The sequence below is a fragment of the Mobula hypostoma genome, chromosome 3, assembly GCF_963921235.1.
Source record: "Mobula hypostoma chromosome 3, sMobHyp1.1, whole genome shotgun sequence".
Classification (NCBI taxonomy): domain Eukaryota; kingdom Metazoa; phylum Chordata; class Chondrichthyes; order Myliobatiformes; family Myliobatidae; genus Mobula; species Mobula hypostoma.
In genome coordinates, this window is record NC_086099.1 from 221116098 (window position 1) to 221139412 (window position 23315).

The 23315-nt window shown below is 45.1% G+C and overlaps 1 protein-coding gene across 3 annotated transcripts in view; it reads right to left on the reverse strand.

The window, feature by feature from the left end:
• Positions 1–23315, reverse strand: part of ghrhrl (growth hormone releasing hormone receptor, like) — an 87704-nt gene that overhangs the window by 19209 nt on the left and 45180 nt on the right. For all 3 annotated transcript variants that reach the window (XM_063044567.1, XM_063044568.1, XM_063044566.1), the window contains 7 exons: positions 20684–20837; positions 18490–18550; positions 13383–13452; positions 11824–11915; positions 8918–9047; positions 2687–2728; positions 759–1063 (listed from right to left, as the gene is read on the reverse strand). In XM_063044567.1, the coding sequence (XP_062900637.1) occupies positions 965–1063; positions 2687–2728; positions 8918–9047; positions 11824–11915; positions 13383–13452; positions 18490–18550; positions 20684–20837 (648 nt within the window). In that variant the 3' untranslated portion in view covers positions 759–964. The remainder of the gene's footprint in view (positions 1–758; positions 1064–2686; positions 2729–8917; positions 9048–11823; positions 11916–13382; positions 13453–18489; positions 18551–20683; positions 20838–23315) is intronic.

A 23315-nucleotide genomic window follows, 5' to 3' on the forward strand; every position in this document is an offset into this window, starting at 1 on the left:
ACAAACAAACAAACAAACAAACAAGCAAGCAAGCAAGCAAGCAAGCATTTGCTATTTTGAACATGAAATGAACAGTCCTTGAAGGTGAGTCCACAGATTGTCCAGTGATGCTTGACAGAATAACACTGGACATAATAAGCAAAAAAACCCGCAACAGCAAAACAAGTCCTGTTCCTCACTCCCACCCATCCACCCATACACATATTGAGTCCTCCAACTGCCTCCGGCCTCCAGGGAACTCGTGAACTCACAGATACAGGCATCCTACATCCCTAATGGACTTGTAGAGATTCACAGACTGGGGCCCTGGCATTGGGCCTTGACCTCTGGGCTTCCGATTAAACGTCTTGCTTCAATCTAGACCTCTGATTGATCTTCAGGGCTGAATCTGGAGCTCTGATGGACCTTCAGAGCTCAATCACTGGTATGGGCTGAGGACAACACTGATGATGATGTACGAGAACCCTGAGTGAGAACCTCAACCCTCTGCTTCCTACCATCAAGCCAACTGAGTATCCAATTAACCAACCTGCCCTGGATTTCATGCAATCTAACTTCCCATAGCAGCCTACCATGTAGACATTTATCAAAGGCTTTACTGTAGACCATATAGTCAATGCTTATCTCTCTGCTCTCTACTTTCTGGGTGACTGTACCAAATTCATGAATCATGAAGTTAAAGTATGCTATATCCATTGAAGAGTTTGTTATATAACTGTGTGTAGGAAGTAAAGATGGTTACCCGGTGCATCACTCACCTTGTGACATTAGGTCCACCTCAGTGAGATACAGTACGTACTTCCTTGCACAAAAGCACCAGGGAGGGGGTTTTAAAACAATTGTCGTTCTGGCTGTTGTGTGGAGAGAGGTGGGGCACAGATTCTGTCTGAAGTAGGGAGAATAAGTTGCTGAGATATGTAACATGGGATTGACGGGGGATTTGCTTTGATCTTCAGCACGGAGTTCAGCAGGACGTATCCATCAGGCTCTTTCCGATAACAGGCACGCCCACATAACTGTCCATCTGTCTCCTCAGCCACCTCCGGTATATTTCGGTCTGTACCTGGTGGGAGAAGGGACAGCCTTTTTATGCATTAATAACACCACGTCACTGAGCAAACAGGGGCAACCCCCTCACCGGGAACAATCCGTCCTCTCTCCATCCACGACCATATTGAATAGCTGGAGGGGCCAAGTGGCCTAGCCATACAGCACAGGAACAGGCCCTTCGACCCTTCAGGTAAATGCTGACAATCAAAGAGTTAGAAATAGGCCCTCTGGCCCACTCTCCGTGGCAACCAAGGTGCAAGACAGAGCTAGTGCTGTAGGCCCATGTTTGACCCCAAAACCTTCCTATGCACCTGTCCAAATGACATTTAAACATTATAATTATATTTTGGGTAGCATGGTGAAGATATGTCTCTACCAAAGGAGATTAAGGTGTTCCTTCCCTCCACCATCCTGGGTCAAGGGAAGCCATGGGAGCAGCTGGTGCACATCACAAGTCCTGGTTATGTGACCACTGATGCCAGGCAGACAATCTCGGAAGAGTATTGCTAATGGCTGGGGTCACCCCTCTCGTAAAGACGCTGCCCAGAGGAAGGTGATGGCAAACCACTCCTGCAGAAAAGTTTGCCAAGAACAGTCAAGGTCATGGAAAGACTGTGATCGCCCACATCGTACAACATGGCACGTGATTGAAACGTATAAGATCCTAAAGGGATTGGACAGGCTAGATGCGGGAAGATTGTTCCCGATGTTGGGGAGGTCCAGAACGAGGGGTCACAGTTTGAGGATAGAGGGGAAGCCTTTTAGGACCGAGATTAGGAAAAACTTCTTCACACAGAGAGTGGTGAATCTGTGGAATTCTCTGCCACAGCAAACTGTTGAGGCCAGTTCATTGGCTATGTCTAAGAGGGAGTTAGATATGGCCCTTGTGGCTACAGGGGTCAGGGGGTATGGAGGGAAGGCTGGGGCGGGGTTCTGAGTTGGATGATCAGCCATGATCATAATAAATGGCGGTGCAGGCTCAAAGGGCCGAATGGCCTACTCCTGCACCTATTTTCTATGTTTCTATGTTTCTATGTAATGACAAATTGTACCCCCCCCCATGTGGCAGCTCACTCCACATAGCCCCTCCATTCTGATGGTTACAAAACGCCAGCGTGTCCAGCCACAGTGGCCACTCTGGCTCCTGCTAAAGGTGTAATTGTTCGTCCTTTACACCTTCCTTATGATCGCAAGGCACTGTTGGATGTCAACAATACCAAGCGCTGCAGGACGACCCCACGAGAGAGTTGTTGGACAGCAGATGAACTCTGCAGCAAGGGCTTATTGTGCACCCTCTTGCCCTAGACCCCCTCAGCATGGGAAACATCTACTCTGTCCAGGCCTGGGAAGTAGAAATAAAATGGGCAGCCACTAGGAAAGCCTGCCTTTTGTGGTGGAAGGAGCAAAGATGCTCAACAAAGTGGTCCCACCATCTATGTCGGGTCTCACCGATGAACAGGAGGCCGCACTGTCAGCACCGGACCCAGACAGACGCGCAGGTGAAGTGTCGCCTCACCTGGAAGGACTGTTTGGGGTCCTGACTGTTCCATCCAGTAATGCCATCATGGAAAATTACTTTGGATGGTGACTAAAGGAGAGGCGTTCAGTTCACATTTTATTTCAAATTTCCACTCACCTCCCGATTCAGGAAGCAGTACAGGATTCCCACTGTCAAACCCTGTGAAAGGAGGAAGGGAGTTACATCAGGAATAATGTAAAACATTATTAAACAAGAGGGAGGGGAAAGACTTTTTTTGTGATACAGCATGGTAACAGGCCCTTCTATACCAATGAACCCCGTGACGCCCAATTACACCCATGTAACTAATTAACTTAAAGGGAAAGCGTACAAACTCCTTATGGCGGTGGGATTGACCTGGGTCACTGGCACCGTAATAGCGTGATGCCAACCACCACACCGCCATGGCGCCCATTTATAAGGGACTGGAGAGGGCAGTTCCTCACAAGGTGGGTGGTGAGAGCTGACCCTACAGAAATAGGGAGATTAGCGGGGGCTACTGAGGTGACTTTAAACTAGAATGGTTGGAGGGTGGGAATCAAATTAAAGAGGCTAGGCGTGAGGAGGTTAGTTCACAACAGAGGGATGGGAACCAGTGCAGAGACAGAGGGGTGTAAAATGAGGGTAGAAGCAAAAAGTACAAAGGAGAAAAGTAAAAGTGGCAGGCCAACAAATCCAGGGCAAGCATTAAAAAGGGCCACTTTTCAACATAATTGTATAAGGGCTAAGAGAGTTGTAAAAGAGCGCCTGAAGGCTTTATGTGTCAATGCAAGGAGCATTCGTAATAAGGTGGATGAATTGAAAGTGCAGATTGTTATTAATGATTATGATATAGTTGGGATCACAGAGACATGGCTCCAGGGTGACCAGGGATGGGAGCTCAACGTTCAGGGATATTCAATATTCAGGAGGGATAGACATGAAGGAAGGGGAGGTGGGGTGGCGTTGCTGGTTAAAGAAGAGATTAATGCAATAGAAAGGAAGGACATAAGCCGGGAAGATGTGGAATCGATATGGGTAGAGCTGCGTAACACCAAGGGGCAGAAGACGCTGATGGGAGTTGTGTACAGGCCACCTAACAGTAGTAGTGAGGTCGGAGATGGTATTAAACAGGAAATTAGAAATGTGTGCAATAAAGGAACAGCAGTTATAATGGGTGACTTCAATCTACATATAGACTGGATGAACCAAATTGGTAAAGGTGCTGAGGAAGAGGATTTCTTGGAATGTATGCGGGATGGTTTTTTGAACCAACATGTCGAGGAACCAACTAGAGAGCAGGCTATTCTGGACTGGGTTTTGAGCAATGAGGAAGGGTTAATTAGCGATCTTGTCGTGAGAGGCCCCTTGGGTAAGAGTGACCATAATATGGTGGAATTCTTCATTAAGATGGAGAGTGACATAGTTAATTCAGAAACAAAGGTTCTGAACTTAAAGAGGGGTAACTTTGAAGGTATGAGACGTGAATTAGCTAAGATAGACTGGCAAATGACACTTAAAGGATTGACGGTGGATATGCAATGGCAAGCATTTAAAGGTTGCATGGATGAACTACAACAATTGTTCATCCCAGTTTGGCAACAGAATAAATCAAGGAAGGTAGTGCACCCATGGCTGACAAGAGAAATTAGGGATAGTATCAATTCCAAAGAAGAAGCATACAAATTAGCCAGAGAAAGTGGCTCACCTGAGGACTGGGAGAAATTCAGAGTTCAGCAGAGGAGGACAAAGGACTTAATTAGGAAGGGGAAAAAAGATTATGAGAGAAAACTGACAAGGAACATAAAAACGGACTGTAAAAGCTTTTACAGATATGTAAAAAGGAAAAGACTGGTAAAGACAAATGTAGGTCCCCTGCAGACAAAAACAGGTGAATTGATTATGGGGAGCAAGGACATGGCAGACCAATTGAATAATTACTTTGGTTCTGTCTTCACTAAGGAGGACATAAATAATCTTCCAGAAATAGTAGGGGACAGAGGGTCCAGTGAGATGGAGGAACTGAGCGAAATACAAGTTAGTAGGGAAGTGGTGTTAGGTAAATTGAAGGGATTGAAGGCAGATAAATCCCCAGGGCCAGATGGTCTGCATCCTAGAGTGCTTAAGGAAGTAGCCCAAGAAATAGTGGATGCATTAGTGATAATTTTTCAAAACTCGTTAGATTCTGGACTAGTTCCTGAGGATTGGAGGGTGGCTAATGTAACCCCACTTTTTAAAAAAGGAGGGAGAGAGAAACCAGGGAATTATAGACCGGTTAGCCTAACGTCGGGGGTGGGGAAACTGCTGGAGTCAGTTATCAAGGATGTGATAACAGCACATTTGGAAAGCAGTGAAATCATTGGACAAAGTCAGCATGGATTTGTGAAAGGAAAATCATGTCTGACGAATCTCATAGAATTTTTTGAGGATGTCACTAGTAGAGTGGATAGGGGAGAACCAGTGGATGTGGTATATTTGGATTTTCAAAAGGCTTTTGACAAGGTCCCACACAGCAGATTAGTGTGCAAACTTAAAGCACACGGTATTGGGGGTAAGGTATTGGTGTGGGTGGAGAATTGGTTAGCAGACAGGAAGCAAAGAGTGGGAATAAACGGGACCTTTTCAGAATGGCAGGCGGTGACTAGTGGGGTACCGCAAGGCTCAGTGCTGGGACCCCAGTTGTTTACAATATATATTAATGACTTGGATGAGGGAATTAAATGCAGCATCTCCAAGTTTGCGGATGACACGAAGCTGGGTGGCAGTGTTAGCTGTGAGGAGGATGCTAAGAGGATGCAGGGTGACTTGGATAGGTTGGGTGAGTGGGCAAATTCATGGCAGATGCAATTTAATGTGGATAAATGTGAAGTTATCCACTTTGGTGGCAAAAATAGGAAAACAGATTATTATCTGAATGGTGGCCGATTAGGAAAAGGGGAGGTGCAACGAGACCTGGGTGTCATTATACACCAGTCATTGAAAGTGGGCATGCAGGTACAGCAGACGGTGAAAAAGGCGAATGGTATGCTGGCATTTATAGCGAGAGGATTCGAGTACAGGAGCAGGGAGGTACTACTGCAGTTGTACAAGGCCTTGGTGAGACCACACCTGGAGTATTGTGTGCAGTTTTGGTCCCCTAATCTGAGGAAAGACATCTTTGCCATAGAGGGAGTACAAAGAAGGTTCACCAGATTGATTCCTGGGATGGCGGGACTTTCATATGAAGAAAGACTGGATGAATTGGGCTTGTACTCGTTGGAATTTAGAAGATTGAGGGGGGATCTGATTGAAACGTATAAGATCCTAAAGGGATTGGACAGGCTAGATGCAGGAAGATTGTTCCCGATGTTGGGGAAGTCCAGAACGAGGGGTCACAGTTTGAGGATAGAGGGGAAGCCTTTTAGGACCGAGATTAGGAAAAACTTCTTCACACAGAGAGTGGTGAATCTGTGGAATTCTCTGCCACAGGAAACTGTTGAGGCCAGTTCATTGGCTATATTTAAGAGGGAGTTAGATATGGCCCTTGTGGCTACGGGGGTCAGGGGGTATGGAGGGAAGGCTGGGGCGGGGTTCTGAGTTGGATGATCAGCCATGATCATAATAAATGGCGGTGCAGGCTCGAAGGGCCGAATGGCCTACTCCTGCACCTATTTTCAAAAAAATATATTAAAACTATGAGATGTGTAGATAAGATCGACAATAAGCATCCTTTCACCAGGATGGGGGAGTCCAAAATTACAGGTATAGATTTAGGAGAAGGGAAAGATTTAAAAGAAATCTGAGGTGGCCAGCATAAACTATTTGGGCCGAAGGGCCTGTACCTGTTGTGTATGAATATATAATTATATTATTCTGATGACTCTATAGCTATGAATGATTTCTCCTTAGCAATTGTTGAATGGAAAGACTTTGGTCATTTAATTATCCACGTGGATAGAAGATTGGCTGACTGGCAGAAGGCACGGGCTGGGGAAGACAGAGGGCCTTTTCTGGTTGGCTGCTGGTGACTACTGGTGTTCCCCAGGGATTGGTCTTGGGACTGCTTTTCACATTATATGTCAATGATTTGGAGGAAGGTATTGATGGCTTTGTGGCCAAGTTTGTGTATGATAGGAAAATAAATGGAGAGGCAGGAAGTGTTGTGGAAACAGGGAGTTTTCAGGAAGTCTTAGACAGATTAGGAGAATGGGCAAAGAAGTGGCAGGTGGAATACAGTGTCAGGAAGTGCGTTGTCATGCATGTTGGTAGAAGGAACAAAGACACGGACTATTTTCTAAATGGGAAGTAATTTCAGAAATCAGAGGTACAAAGGGATCTGGGGATCCTCGTGTAGGATCTCCTAAAGGTTAACTTGCAGGTTGAATTGGTGGTAAGGAAGGCAAATGCAATATTAGCACTCATTTCGAGAGAACTAGAACATAAAAGCAATAATATAATGCTGAGGCTTTATAAGACATTGGTCAGACCGCACATGAGTATTGCGAGTGGTTTTGGGTCCCTTATCTGAGAAAGGACATGATGACATTGGAGAGGGCCCAGATGAGGTTCATAAAAGGAACCAGCCTCCCCTCCATGAACTCTGTATACTCCTCACAGCCTTGGTAAAGCAGCCAACGTCATCAAAGACCACTCCCACCCCAGACATTCTCTCTTCTCCCACCTCCAATCAGGCAGAAGATTCAAAAGCCTGAAAGCACATACCACCAGGCTCAAGGACAACTTCTATTCTGCTGTAATCAGACTGTCAAATGGACTTCTTGTGTGCAATATAGGTGAACTCTTTGATTGCTCAGCCAATCTCGTTGTGGTCCTCGCACCACATTATCTGCCTGCACTCACTCTCTATATTTAACATTTTATTCCGTAGTAACACACACAAATGCTGGAGGAACTCAGAAGGTCAGGCAGCATCTATGAGGGGAATAAAGAGTCAATGATTCAGGCTGCGACTCTTCATCAGGACTCACTTTATTCTGCATTCTGTTATTGTTTTCCCTTGTGCTACCTCGATGCACTGATGTGATGAAATGATCTGTACGGATGGCATGCAAAACAAAGTTTGTCATTGTATATCAGCGCAGAATCCTGCCCTTCAGCCCTAGTGAACTATACTGACCAAGATTCCCATTTAAGGGGAGTCCATTTGACTGAGCACGTTGCACTGCTATAAACCTTTCATTAGGTTGCAATTGCATGAAGTTCTGGGGCTCCCATTTCAGGAAGGATGTGGAGTCTATGGAAAGGCTGGTTCACCAGGATGCTGCCTGGATTAGATAGTATGAGCCAAAAAGAGAGACTGGACCAACTTGAGTTGTTTTCTCCAGACAGGTGGAGGCTGAGGAGAGACCTGATAGAAGTTTATAAGATTAAGGGAGGTGTAGGCAGGGTTGACAGTCTGCGTTTTTCTCAGAGTTGTGGAGACCAAGTCATTAGGTATCTTTAAACCAGAGTTAAAGTGGTTCATAATTAATAAGGGTGTCAAAGATTATGGGGAGAAGGCAGGAGAATGGGGTTGAAAGGAAATATAAATCAGTCATAATGGAATAGTGGGGCAGACTCAAAGGGCCAAATTCTGCTCCTATGTTTTGTAGACTTACAGGACTCGCACTTAAGGTGAGAAGGAGAACTTTTATGTAATAATATGTGGGTGACAATGTCAGAAACCAAGTGCCAAGGAATGACAGACTCTGATGTGGAGTCGGCAACCAGAGTTTATACATAAGTATTCCAACAGAACATTGGAATGAGCGACACCGTGAGATGTAATATTCTCAAAGCTAGGACCCTGCGATAAGTGATAACCAGGAGTCCACTTAAATAATACAAGAAACACAGAATCCCCGAGCCTATCAAAATAAACACAAGCTTAAACAGAAAGCAGCAGCAGACCGCATTACATAGGGCGAGCCGCTCAAGATAAACATAAGAAACTAAACAATTAACAACAGTTAACCAATTCACGTGCTCTAAAAAACCTTGGAAACTAATGCTCTCTGGTGCCCCACACAAGCCCAATGAGCTCATTACAGTTTAGTGGTGATGGGTGGGTCAATTTTGTTTTTGTATTCAGATACCACCGAGTGTCTGGAACAGGCTGCCAGGGGCGATAGAGGCAGATAGAATAGAGGTGTTTAAGAGGCTGTTAGACATACACATGAGTGTGCATGGAATGGAGGGATATGGACGATGTGCAGGCTGAAGAAATACAGTGTCATTCAGCACCATGTTCGGTGCAGGCATTGTGGCACAAAGCTCCTGTTCCTCCTGCAGTTCTGTTCTATGTAACCAGTACCGTGTGAAGGTGAGAGGTGAGAGGTGAGAGGTCCCCTCAGACGTTACCGTCACCACACAGCTCGAAGTTCAGCTCACCTGAAATGACCCGATGCAGAGCTCAAGGTACAGCTGAATATACAGCACGGCCCCGTGTGGCGGGAAGGCACAGATGATGTAGTGGATCCCAAACAAAGGAGTGAGAAGCAACGTGGACTTTGTCAGCTGCCTGTAATAGAGGGGATGAGTCAGCAAGAGACTGTAGGGGTCCAAATCACTCAGTGATTATTAAAAACCATCGTGGAGTAAAAGGCCTCAGAATCTACCTCGTTATGGCCTTGCACCTTATTGGTCCAAACAAAACTTTTGGAATATAGAGCAGTCGTCCTCCCTACACTACTGTATGGAGCTGAATCATTGACCTCCTACAGAGACACCTGAAAGCCCTGAAACAATACCACCCAAAGATCCTTACGAAGGATTTTGAGGATCAACTTTTAGTACAGACACACTAACACCAGTGTATTAGAAGAGGCCCACATGAACAGCATCAGCATCTCCACCACGATAAAGCAACACCAACCCCAGCGGCTCATAATGATGACGATGATGAACTAAGAAAAGATGTTCTGGTAATGGGGAAGGTCCAGAGGAGGTTAACAAGAGTGATCCCAGGAATGAAAGAGTTAACATATGAGGAGCATGTGATGGCTCCTGGCCCTTAACTGACTGGAAATGAGAAGAATGAGAGAATGGGGGAGGATGGGGATCTCATTGAAGCCTATCGGATATTGAAAGGCCCAGACAGAGTAGGTGTGGAGAAGATGTTTCCTATAGCAGCAGTCTAAGACCAGAGAGCACAGTTTTAGAATAGAAGTATGTCTCTTTAAGAACAGAGATGAGGAGGAATTTCTTTAGCCGGAGAATGGTGAATCTATGCAATTTATTGCCTCAGATGGCTGCGAAGACAATGTCATTGGGTATATTTAAAGTGGAGGTTGACAGCTTCTTGATTCGTAAGGGCACCCAAGATTTCACGGAGAAGAGAGGACAGTGGGGTTGAGAGGGATAATAAGTCAGCCACGATGGAACAGTGGAGAAGACTTGATGGACCAAATGGCCTAATTCTGCTCCTATGTCTTATGGTTCTATTTCCAGTCATCTCTCCGCACCCTGAAAACTGCAACCTCCACCTCAGTCACCCTAAGCAGAAAGATTAAGACTAGTTCACCAGCTGCTGCCTCTCCATCCATGAAAAGAGAGGTTATTAGTTGATATCTCTGTCAGTCAACACCCATCTACCTTACAGAGTCTACTTGAACAGAACACTACAACAGTCTACTGAGTCTACCTGAAAAAAACAAGTTTATAAAGTTATGAGAAGTACCGTTAGAGTCGACCCGTCGGTACCTTCTCCCCAGGGTCACAGTATCTAATTCCTGGGAGCATGCATTTACAGTGAGAGGGTGAAAGTTCAAGAGATGCACAGGGTAAATTGTTTTTTAACACAGAGTGGGGGGAGAGGTGTCCACAATGCATTGTCAGAGATGATGGTGGAGACAAATACAATACCGGAGTTTAAGAGGCTGTCGGATAGGCACACAGACTCAATTGCATTTTGTGCCAGGGTAGGGGGATTCAGCAGTCTTGTTGTGTTCTTGTTGCACTTTGTGCGGGGGAGGGGGAGTGGGGGGTCGATGTTCTTGTTCTGTTTTTGCTAGTTTTTTTGTGCAAGGAGAGGGCGATTTTGGGGGCCGATGTTCTTGTTTCGTTTTGTTTGGGAGGGGCTGATTTGGGGGCTACTAATCATGTTACCATTCTTTTTTTTTTGTGCAGGAGTGGGGGTGGGTTTGCTGTTTCTCTCTGAACTGATCTCCATGTTTTTTTTTGTTTTATGGCTACCTGGAGAAGAAGCATCTGAGAGTTGTATACTACATACATACTTCGATAATAAATGAACCTTGGCTTATCATGAATCGATCAGCCTCCACCTTAAATACACCCAATGACCTGGCCTCCTGTGGCAATGAATTCCACAGATTCACCACCCTCTGGATAAAGAAATCCCTCCTTACCTCTATTCTAAATGGACATCCCTCTATCCTGAGGCTGTGCCCTCTGGTCTTAGACTCTCCCACTGTAGGAAAGATCCTTTGCATCCACTAAGCATACAGGTTATGCTGGAAAGTTGTGGGCATGCTCTGTTGGTGTCGGAAACGTGGCAACATCTTGAGGGTTGCCCCCAGCACATCGTCGGACTGTTGGTTATTAAAGCTAAGCGACGCATTTCACTGTATTTTATTTTAATTTATTTAGGGATAGAGCACAGTAACCGACCCTCCTGGTTTAACAACACATACCCCCCCCCCAATTAATCTACTAATCTATACATCTTTGAAATGTGGGAGGAAACTGGAAACAGCCTGTAGAAACCTACATGGTCACATACAAACTCCTTACCGACAGCCCGGTAAAACATTACACCAACCGCTACACTATCCTGCGGTCCTCACTGATGTCACACAGTACTCTTTGCTGGTGCTCTAATGGCTAACTGTGCTGCCCGATCGATATTCCGATGTCACTATGTGCCATCTTGTATGATGTGGGCAGTCATGGTGACCCTGACTGTTCCTGGCAAATTTTCCTACCCAAGAGGTTCGCCATAGCCTTCTTCTGACCAGTGTCATTACAAGACGGGTGACCCCAGCCATTATCAATACTCTTCACAGATTGTCTACCTGGAGTCAATGATTACATAACCAGGACTTGTGATCTACACCAGCTGCTCATATGACCATCCACCACCTGCTCCCATGGCTTCACATGACTCTGATCGGGGGCTAAGCAAGTGCTACACCTTGCCCAAGGGTGACCTGCAGGCTAGCAGAGGGAAGGAGCACCTTACACCTCCTTTGCTATCTCCACCCTTCTACCCATGTTCCGATGTGCATGTGACAAATAAAGCTAATCTTTAAAGCCTTTTCTTTCTTCATTTCTCCTACCTGTACTGCGAGGAATTGGCAAAGTGCATCTCCCCTGGGAATAGCTTTTGGACCAAGATTCTGACGATGTTCAGAAAAAGTAGAAAATTGATCTGCAGAAGAAAAAAAAGACAGTCACAAACAGATTAAACAAGAGCAATACAACACGAAAACAGGCCCTTCGGCCCAAGTTGTCCATGCTGACTGAGATGACCATGTCAGCTCGCCCCAGTTGCCCGTGTTTGGCCCAAAGCCTTTCCTATCCATCTATCATCAAGATGCCCCCTATTTAGGCCATGTGCTCTTCTCAATATGACCATTGGGCAGGAAGTCTCAGGTTCCACACAACTATGTTCAGCAACTATTGGGCTCCTGAACCATTATGGATAACTTTACTCACCCCAACACTGAACACAATCCATAGACTCACTTTCAAGGACTCTACAACTCATTCTCTCAGCCATGGTATCATATTCATAGTATGCATGTATTTTTATTTGCATATTGGTTGCTTGTTAGTCTTTCTTTGAGCGTAGGCTTTGACTCTGATGGACTGGACTACATCCATCACTGTTCCTGAACCTGGAGGTGTGGAACTTACGGAGCTTGTACAGTACCTGCTGCCTGATGGTCATCTCCTCCTCATTAACAATCAGCACTGGTGTACCTCAAAGATGCATGCTTAGCCCACTGCTCTACTCACTCCACACCCACAACTGTGATGCTAGGCACAGCTCATCAAGGAGGAGGTACAGGAGCTTGTAGGCACACATTTCAGTCCTGCTCCACAAAACAATAAATCTTACGGCATATGTAACTGATAATAAGCCTTTATTAGGAGTTTGAAGTGATTTGGCATCTCAACAAATACACTCAAAAACTTCTATAGTTGTACCATGGAGAGCATTCTGACAGGCTGCATCACTGTCTGGTATGGAGGGGCTACTGCACAGGATCGAAAGAAACTGCAGAAGGTTGTAAATCTAGTCAGCTCCATCTTGGGTACTAGCCTACAAAGTATTCAAGACATCTTTAGGGAGCAGTGTCTCACAAAGGCAGCGTCCATTATTAAAGACCTCCAGCACCCAGGGGATGCCCTTTTCTCACTGTTACCATCAGGTAGGAGATACAGAAGCCTGAAGGCACACACTCAGAGATTCAGGAACAGCTTCTTCCCCTCTGCCATCTGATTCCTAAATGGATATTGAAGCTTTGGACACTACCTCATTTTTTTAATATATAGTATTTGCACATTTTTAAAATCTATTCAATATACGTAATTGATTTACGTGTTAATTTATTGCCATGTTTTATTTTATTTATTATCATTATTTTTTTCTCTCTCTGCTAGATTATGTATTGCATTGAACTGCTGCTGCTAAGTCAACAAATTTCACGTCACATGCCAGTGATAATAAACCTGGTTCTAATTCTGATTCTGGAATTTGACACAGTACATTAACAACATTTAAAATACATTTGGACATGTTTCAGTCTTATATGACATAAGCACATGTTCCAGACCAACCCCCACCCTTGCATTCCTGCTGCCTGGTTTGCAAAGACCCCATCCTACTTACAGCAATAGAGGCGACAATCAGTCCTTTGATAATCCACCAGTAGGAGGAGTCATCTATAATATCCCAGCACCTGAAGACAGAGTCAGAAATTGATGTCTTTCCTTTCTCAAGCTGTAATCTAGACACACCAGCAACACCCTCAGTCCACTCATTACCACTCAATAATGACAACAAAGAGATTCATTAGGGTCATTGCCTCTCAGCTCCAGGGACCCGGGTTCGATCCTGATCTCTGTCACTGTCTGTGTGGAGTTTGCATGCTCTTCCTGTGACCTGGGTGCTCTTTATGACCTAATCTACCTATCTATAGGTAGGTGGAGTTCAAAAGGGAGCTTTTGACACGTTGATCTAATAAGTATTGATCACAGGTATTGGAATGTTATGTTGAAGTTGTATACGATGTTGGTGAGGCCTAATTTGGAGTATCGTGTCCAGTTTTAGTCACCTATACCTACAGGAAAGATATCAATAAGATTGAAAGAGTGCAGAGAAAATTTACAAGGGTGCTGCCGGGGACATGAGAATCTGGGTTATAGGGAAGGATTGAATTGGTTGGGACTTCATTCCCTGGAGTGTAGGAGAATCAGGGGAGATTTGAGAGAGGTGTGCAGAACTATGAGGGATACAGATAGGGTTCACGCAAACAGACTTTTTCCACTGAGGCTGGGGGAGACTAGAACTAGAGGCCATGGGTTAAGGATGAAAGGTGAATGTTTAACAGGAACATGAGGGGAAACTTCTTCATTCAGAGGGTGGTGGGTGTATGGAACGAGCTGCCAGCAGAGGTGATGGATGTGGGTTTGATTGCAACATTCAAGAGAAATTTGGATAGGTACATCGATGGGAGGGGTATGGCGGGGGGCAATAGCCCATGTGCAGGTTGATGGGACTAGGCAGAATAATAGTTCAGCATGGACTAGATGGGCCAGAAGGTCTGTTTCTGTGCTACAGTGCTCTGTGACTCAATGACCTGGCTGCTGTTGCATCTGGTATGCAGGTGAAAGGTAGAATCTGGGGGCAGTAAAATGGGGTCGAGGTAATGGGGTGCTTGTAGGTCACTCGGACAGTGTGCAGAAGGGCCTGTGTCCGTGACTCCATTGTGCGCATCTTCCTAGAATCACTCCACAATGCACAGAGGCCATTCTGCCCAATGGGCCCATGCTGGTCCTCATGGTCCAGGTAACAATTAACTTTATTTGTCACACGTACATTGAAACAGACAGTGAAACAGGGTGTTTTTGTGTCAACAACCAACACAGACCTAAGATATGCTGAGGGGCAGCCCACAAGGCATCACCACATTTCTAGTGACAACATAGCATGCCTACAACTCACTGTATGTCTTTGGAATGTGGGAGGAAACCAGAGCACCCTGAGGAAACCCACGTGCTCAGGGGGAAATTGCACAAACACCTTACAGACAGCAGCAGGAATTGAACCCCGATTACGGACACTGCAGAGCGTTGCGTTAACAGCAATGTTACCGTACTGCCAGGTGAGCTTTCTCCCACAGTCTCTCCATCACCTCCCGTTCCTTCCTCCTTCACTGCACAGAACGTAGAACAGCACAGAACAGGAGCAGGCTCTTTGCTCCATGTTCTCCACGTGAGAATGATGCCGAATTAAACTCATCCCTTCTGCCCGTACACAATCTCTATCCCTCCATTCCCTCTGTATTCCTGTGTCTTTCCAAGACTTGGGAATGTCACGATGAGCTCTGTCAATGTTGGAACCCAAGTGCAGAGGGAAGGCAGACTCCAATGTAGAGACAGTGACCGGAGGTTTTTCCATTGTAGTCCCAAAAGAACATCAGTAGCTCGGCTGAGTGAAAGCACAAGACATAACGTTCTCAAAACTAGGACCCCGCGATTAGCACTAATCAGGCATCCATTTAACTAATAGGAGTGACATGGAATCCCTGAGCCTATAAAAATAAACTTAACAAGCTTAAACAGAAAGCACCAGGAGACCACATTGCACAGAGCGAGACACTCAACAGAAAACACAAGGAACTCTAAACATTTTTAATGACTCTCATTAAACAACAATTAACCAATTCAGGTGTTGTAAACCCTCAGAGCCAAATGTTCTCTGACTTTCTGCACAGTCTAAAGAGCTTATTACAGGGAAGTGGAATTAACCCAAATCCAGACCTGCCCAGTATAGGCTGAACGGCCTATTCCTGAACATATATGTCCAGGGTTCTCTCAGCCGATTGTGGGATCTTGCTGTGTTTCTGAATTGTGACCACAACTGTTGTTCAAAGAATTGGCCGCAAAGTGGCTTGGGACGTACAAAGCTCTATATGAATGAACATCTGACCTTTCCGCCAACTAACCAGAATACAAGGTTAATGACAAGATTCTTAGCAGTGTGGAGGAACAGAGGGATCTTGGGATCCATGCCCATAGATCCCTCAAAGCTGCGCACAAGTTGATAGTGTTGTTAAGAAGGAGCATGTTGTGTTGGCTTTCATAGTCAGGGGATTGAGTTCAAGAGCTCTGAGGTAATGTTGCAGCTCTATAAGACCCTGATTAGACCACACTTGGAGTGTTGTGTTCAGTTCTGGTCACCTCATTAGAGGAGGGATGTGGAAGCTTTAGAAGGGATACAGTAGGGGTTTACCAGGATGCTGCCTGGATTAGACAGTGTGCCTTAAGATGAAAGGCTGAGCGAGCTAGGGCTTTTCTCTTTGGAGTGAAGGAGGATGAGACGTGACTTGACAGAGGTGTACACAATGATGAGAGGTATAGATAGATTGGACAGCCAGAGACCTTTTTCACAGGACAGAAATGGCTAATATAAGGAAATTCAACTTGAAGCTGTTTGAAGGGGAGTATGGGGGGATATCCGAGGTAGTTTTACACAGGGAGTGATGGGTGTGTGGAATGCACTACCAGGGGTGTGGTACAGGCAGATACATTAGGGACATTTAAGAGGCTCTCAGATAGAAAAATTGAGGGCCATGTGGGAGGGTAGGGTTAGAGAAGTCTAAAGAGTTAGCACAGCATCAAAAGGCCAAAGGGCCTGCACTGCACTGTACTGTTCTGTTTTATATTCTACCCTTTGTCACACCCAGTTCTCTGGTACAGAAGCCTTTTTTGTTGTAACTTTGTCCTATGCAATCGTCGTTGAAAATGATGCTTTTTGTTATGTTTGTACTGACCAAAATGTTTGTTTGTACTTCTCAGTGTCCTGGAGACGGGTGCCTGATGGTCAGTATAGACTTGGGCTGAAGGGTCTGTTTCTATGACTTACTGTAATGCTTAACAGACAATCTGTTGGAGGGACTCAATACGTCGAGCAGCATCTGTTGGGTGGCGGGGGGTATGGGAGGAACATTCGACATTTCGGGTGGAAACCATGCATTAAGATGGAAAATGAAGAGATGCAGTGGGCAGTCTCGCCGATGTCTTATAAAACTTCAACATAACATCCATCCCTTGTTCTCAATACGAAGGCCAATGTGGCAAAAGCCTTCTTGACAGCCCTATCTAACCGTGATGCCATCTTTGACAGTGATAGTCTGTCACCAAAGCCTGTAAATTTCTGCAGGCGTGCCGTGGAGAGAATTTTGACCGGTTGCATCACTGTTTGGTGTGGAGGTTCCAATGCACGGGATCATGAGATGCTCCAGGGTGTCGCAGCCTCAACCAGTTAGATCGCAGGCACAAGCCTGCTCACCAGTGCGTACGTCTTCAAAAGGCAATGCCTCAAGAAAGTGGCATCCATCATTGAGGACCCTCTTCTCATTACTACCATCAGGGAGGTGGTGTAGGAACTTGACAACCCACACTCAGCATTTTAGGAACAGCTTCCTCCCCTTCGCCATCAAATTTCAGAACACTCCATGAACCCATGAACACTACCCCTCTTGCACTATTAATTACCTTGTTTTCTACTTTAACTTAAACTATTTTGATATGTCTTGCACTGTCACAGAAGAAAACTAGTTTCACAACTACTTTCAGTGACAATAAACCTGATTCTGAATTATAGATGGAGGCGGAGAGAGAGGGAAGGAAAAAGACCTTGGCCCCTTTCACCTGAGATTCCTGTTTCACCACTTCCCTACCCCTCTCCTCTCCACTCTCAGTCCTGATGTAGGGTCTTGATCCAAAACGTCAACAGTTCCTCCCCCACCGATGCTGCTTGACACGTTGAGTTCCTCTAGCAAATTGTTCGTTGCTTCAGGTTCCAGTATCTGCTTTTGTGTCTTTTATCATGTGGCTTGTTTAGTGTGGGCGCCTTATCTCTCCTTCATCGACCATGGAACAGTACAGGCCCTACATCTTACAATGTTGAGCCGAACCCTTAACCTACTCTAAGAACAATCTAACCCTTCCCTCATGCATAGCCCTCCACTTTTCAATCAATGATGTGCCTATCCAAGAGGGTCTTAAATAGCCCTAATGTATTTGTCTCTACCAATGCCCCTGGCAAAGTGTTCCACTCACTCACCACTCTCTTTATAGAAAACCTACATCTGATACTGTCCCTGTCCTTTCCTCCAATCACTTTAACATTTTGCCCATTGTACTAGCCATTTGCACCCCGGGCGAAGGCCTCTGACTGTCCACTCTATCTATCCCTTTTATCATCTTGTACACCTCTAGCAAGTTACATTTCATCCTCCTTCTCTCCAAAGAGAAAGGCCCTAGCCCACTCAACCTTTCATCTTAACATATGCTCTCTAATCCAGGCAGCATCTTGGTAAATCTCCTCTGCACCCTTTCTAAAGCTTCCACATCCTTCCTATAATGAGGGGACCACAACTGAACACAATACTCCAAGTCTAACCAGGGTTTTATAGAGCTGCAACATTACCCCTTGAAGCACCTTCAATAATTCCAAAAGACTGAAGTAGGGTAAATACTGAAAGGCTTTTATTCGTTGTACAATACGACTTCCATTCTGAGTGTCTGCCCCCCGACTGAGGAGGAGGGGCAAGGCGAAATCATCTTTATTCAGGACCCTGTGGGAGGATCCACAGGGGCAGTCAGCAGAGGGATGTGTCCAGACAGTTAACCCAGCTACAACATATATATGGTTTACCACACCCCTCTCCCCCGGCTCTTGAACTCAAAATTTAATACATTTTACTTACTCAGTGTTCTCAAACTGGATTTTGGTAATTACCCAGGCAAGCGTGCAGATAGATGGAACACCTAGAGGATGAGAAAATGTTCATTAAATGGCTGGATGTCAGAGATTCATTTCATTTCGGAAGAGAGTTGTGCATAACTAAGAGCAGGCTGTAGTTGGTGCTGGGCCTGTCTGTCATCTATATCAATGATTTGGATGAGATCCTAACCCTAATTTAACGAGGGTGTGACCCAGATCAAAGCGGCAGTGTTGAGTGACACTGAATTTCCAGTAACGAGTTCAAGAAACACAAGAGGGATAATTTTTCCCACTGCCCGCATTATTACATTCTAACATAGTTAGTAAGTTTGCAAGTGACACTGACTTCTTCCTCTTCCTTTGGTGTCTGGGTGGTGGTGGCAGTAGATACCACTGTGGTGTTTAAGAGGATTTTACATCGGCTCTTACGTGGACGTGCAGAGTGGAAGGAATATGGACGTCCTATAGGCAGAAGGGATTAACTTATCTAGGTATTTAATTACTAGTTTAATTATTTCAGCACAATCTTCTACACTGAAAAGCTTATTCCTGTGAAACACACACAAAAATGCTGGAGGAACACAGCAGGTCAGGCAGCATACAGTATATGGAGAGGAATAAACAGGCAAGGTTTCGGGCCGAGACCCTTCACCAGGACTGCACTGGAAGGGGAAAGATGTCAGAATAAGAAGGTGGGGAGGAGTACAAGATGGCAGGTGATAGGTGAAGCCAAGTGAGGGGGAAGGTAGGTGGGTGGGGGAGAGGAGGTGAAGTAAGAAGCTGGGAGGTGAAAGGTGGAAGAGGTAAAGGGATGGAGAAGGAGGCATCTGATAGCAGAGGAAGGTGGACCATGGGAGAAAGGGAAGGAGGGGGGCACCAGAGGGAGATGTGGGAAGAAGAGATGTAGGAGGAGGAGGACCAAAAGGGGAATGGAAAAAAAGAGAAGGGGAAGGGGGAGAAATTGGTGAAAAGTGAAACTGGGTGAGAGCCCGTTCCTGTGCCGTGTTGCTGGAATTGGAATCGGTTGATTATTGTCACATATACCAAGGTACAGCAAAATGCTTGTCTTGCATACTGCTCACACAGATCAAATCATTACACAGTGCATTGAGGTAGAACAAGGTAAAACAATAACAGAATGCAGGATAGAGTGTAAAGGCTACAAAGAGAGTGCAGTACAGGTAAACAATAAGGGGCAAGATTGTGAAGTCAGGAGTTCGTGATATCATACTAAGGGACCATTCAATAGGGATGGAAGCTGACTTTGAGTCGGGTGATATGTGTTTCCAGGCATGTACAGTATATTCTATGCAAGTACAGTACGTTCTAAGCATGTACAGTATGTTCTATGTATGTACAGTATGTTCTATGTATGTTGCTTTGGGCTGCACAGCATCATCATCAAGCATCCCCCACCATCCAGGCCAGGTTCTCTTCTCAGTGCTACCATCGGGAAGGAGGTCCAGGAGCCTTTGGTCCCACACCATCGGGTTCAGGAACAGTCATCACTCTTCAACCATCAGACACCTGAACCAGCGTGGATAACTTCACTCTCCTCAACACTGAACTGATTCCACAACCTATGGCCTCACTTTCAAGGACGCTACAACTCATGTTCTCAGTAGTATGTATTTACTTTTTATTATTTGCATGATTTGTCTTCTTTTACAAGTTAATTGCTTGTCAGTCTTTGCTTATATATAATTTTTCATTAATTCAATTGTATTTCTTTATTTTCCTATAAATGCCCATAAGAAAATGAATCTCAGGTTTGTATATGGTGACATCTCAGGTTTGTATATGAGATTTTTTTTTACTGTGCCCATGGTCTGCTCTTTATCAAATTATGGTATTGCTTTGCACTGTTCTTATAATTATGTTATAATTATGTGGTTTTGTCAGTTTAGTCTTGGTTTGTCCTGTGTTTTCTTGTGATATCATTCTGAAGGAACGTTGTATCATTTTTTAATGCATGCGTTTCTAAATGACAATAAACGAGGACTGAGTGTCCTCATAATCTAATCTAATCTAATATATGCATTTTGATAACAAATTTACTTTGACCTTTGAGGTGAGGGAAGTTACTCTATAGACACCGGATGGTTCCTCCTGTGCATCACAACATGGGACTCTCTACTGCCATGACCTCACCAGGTGCTCAGAGCTACAGTACATACCCCACCCGAGCAGGCTCCACCACCAGATGGAACTCCGAACGTTGGAGTAGGAAGCCAGTAGCAGTGAGTTGAGATACAGACCCTCCACCAGCTGCCAGAAGTAAGTCGTCATCGTGGAGAAATAGCAGAACACCACGGCAATCTTACATCCCACCTGCAGCAATGGAACAGTTGTAGCGTTAAGCTTGGAAAGTATTGTCTCCCTGCACCCTCTCTAGTAATGATGGAAGTCAATTCTGCCTCCGGAACTCATAGAAACAACAGGAGCGTTTTAGGAAACTAAGGGATACAGTTTTGAATCTAACTGAGGGAGGACAGATACACCAATAGTAGGGCACATACACCATTAGTAGGGTAGATTCACCAATGATAGGGTAGAATCACCAATGATAGGGCAGAATCACCAATGATAGGACAGACACACCAATGATAGGACAGAATTGTCAACAGTAGGGCAGATACACCATTAGTAGGGCAGATACACCAATGATAGGGCAGATACACAATTGGTAGGATGGATACACCAATAGTTGAGTGCTGAGGACTATTGATGGACATTGTTAAAAGCAACAAGGTACTACTGAGGCATTATAAAGCATTGATCAGACTGGATTTGGAATATTGTGAGCAATTTTTGGCTCTGTACCTGGGAAAAGAAGAGGGTCTGGAGGAGGTTCACAAGAATGAAAGACTTAACTTATCAGGAGCGTTTGATGTCTTTGGGCCTGCACTCGATGAAGTTCAGAAGAACAAAGGGAGATTTATTTATTGAGATATAGCACAGAATAGGCCTTTCTGACCCTTCGAGCCATGACGCCCAGCAATCTGCTGATTCAACCCGAGCCAAATCCTGGGACAATTTTCAATGACCAATTAACATACCATTCGGTACGTCTTTGGAATGTGGGAGGAAACCAGAGCACCAGGAAGAAACCCACATAATCATGGGGTGAATGTACAAACTCCTTAAGGGCGGCGCAGGAATTGAACCTGGGTCACCTGTACTGTGAAGCATTGTGTTAACCACTACACTACCATGCTACCCCGATCTAATTATGAAATATTGAAAGGCCTGGATAGAGTGGTTGAGGAGAGAATGTTTCCACTAATGGGAGAATCTAGGATCTGAATGAACAGACTCAGAATAAAACTGAGATTATACAGAGGACAGATATGTGAGATAATAATCTATGTTTAATTTATGTTTTTCCTGTGAATGCTACTTATCTGATGCTCTGTGTCTGTGATGCAGCTGCAAGTAAGATTTTCACTGCAGCTGTGTGTTTGTGTACTTGTGCAGATGACAATAAACTCGATTTTGACTTTGAGGTGTGGAAGAAGTTTCAAGGAGACTCCAGACCCACCGATGTGGCTGCCTCTGATGGGTAGTGTAGCAGTTAGTGTGACGCTATTACAGCTCGGGACATCAGAGTCTGGAGTTCAATTCTGACATCCTCCTTAAGTGAATTTGCATGTGTGTTTCCTCTGGGTACTCCGATTTCCCGCCACAGTCCATAGACGTATCAGCTAGTAGGCACGTTCTCTCAGTGACTGCATGGGTTTCCTCTGGATGCTCTGTTTTCCTCCCACAGTCCACGGACATACCAGCTAGTAAGTTAATTAGTCATTGTAAACCATCCCATGATCAGGCTACGGGTTAAATCAGTGGCTTTCTGGACAGTGTTCCTCAAAGGGCCAGAGGGGCTTGATCTGTGCTGTATCTCTAAATAATAATAGGCATCCGTTAGTCTCGTGAGACCATGGATTTGTGCCTTGGAAGATTTCCAGGGCGCAGACCAGGGCAAGGTTGTATGGAAGACTAGCAGTTGCCCATGCTGCAAGTCTCCCCTCTCCACGCCACCGATGTTGTCCAAGGGAAGGGCATTAGGACCCATACAGCTTGGCACCAGTGTCGTCGCAGAGCAATGTGTGGTTAAGTGCCTTGCTCAAGGGCACAACACGCTGCGTCAGCCAAGGCTCGAACTTGCAACCTTCAGATCACTAGACGAACGCCTTAACCACTTGGCCATGCGCCAACTCTAAATAAAATAAATGAAAAATAGATGCCAGTGATGTCCGGGTCTTGAAAAAATAAATAAGGTTAAAAAAGATGTGTTTAGCAATGAGGCGGGATGGTTTCTGTAATGCGATGGCAGGAAATGATGAATAACAATGAGGAACGGTATTGGGTTAAATGAAGCTGTAACACCCTGGGATAGGTTCACTGCTAACATAATGGTCTTTCTGTAGCAGCAGTGTTTGGGTAATGGTTAGAGATAACGGGTCCTTTGGAATGCGAGCCGTCCAATCAGGGGAGCGGGATTTTTTTTTGTGTGAGCTGGGGTCTTTCTTCGGTGGGAGATGAAGAGAGAAGACACTGGAGAGAACCAGTTGTAGGATTCGACCCGGTGGGGGACCGTGACTCAAAGAAGCCAGGTGTGGAGGTCTACTGCGGATCTATGAATATGTGTGACCTTCGGAAGAGTTGAGCTCCAGCTTGTGCACATTTAACTGTTTAATTATAATGGGCCCTTTTTTTCCTTTCTTTTCTTTATTAACCATAATATAATTTGTTTAATCGTATGCAGTGTGTTGTCTGTTATTTCTTGGCACTGAGTTGTAGCAGGGCAGC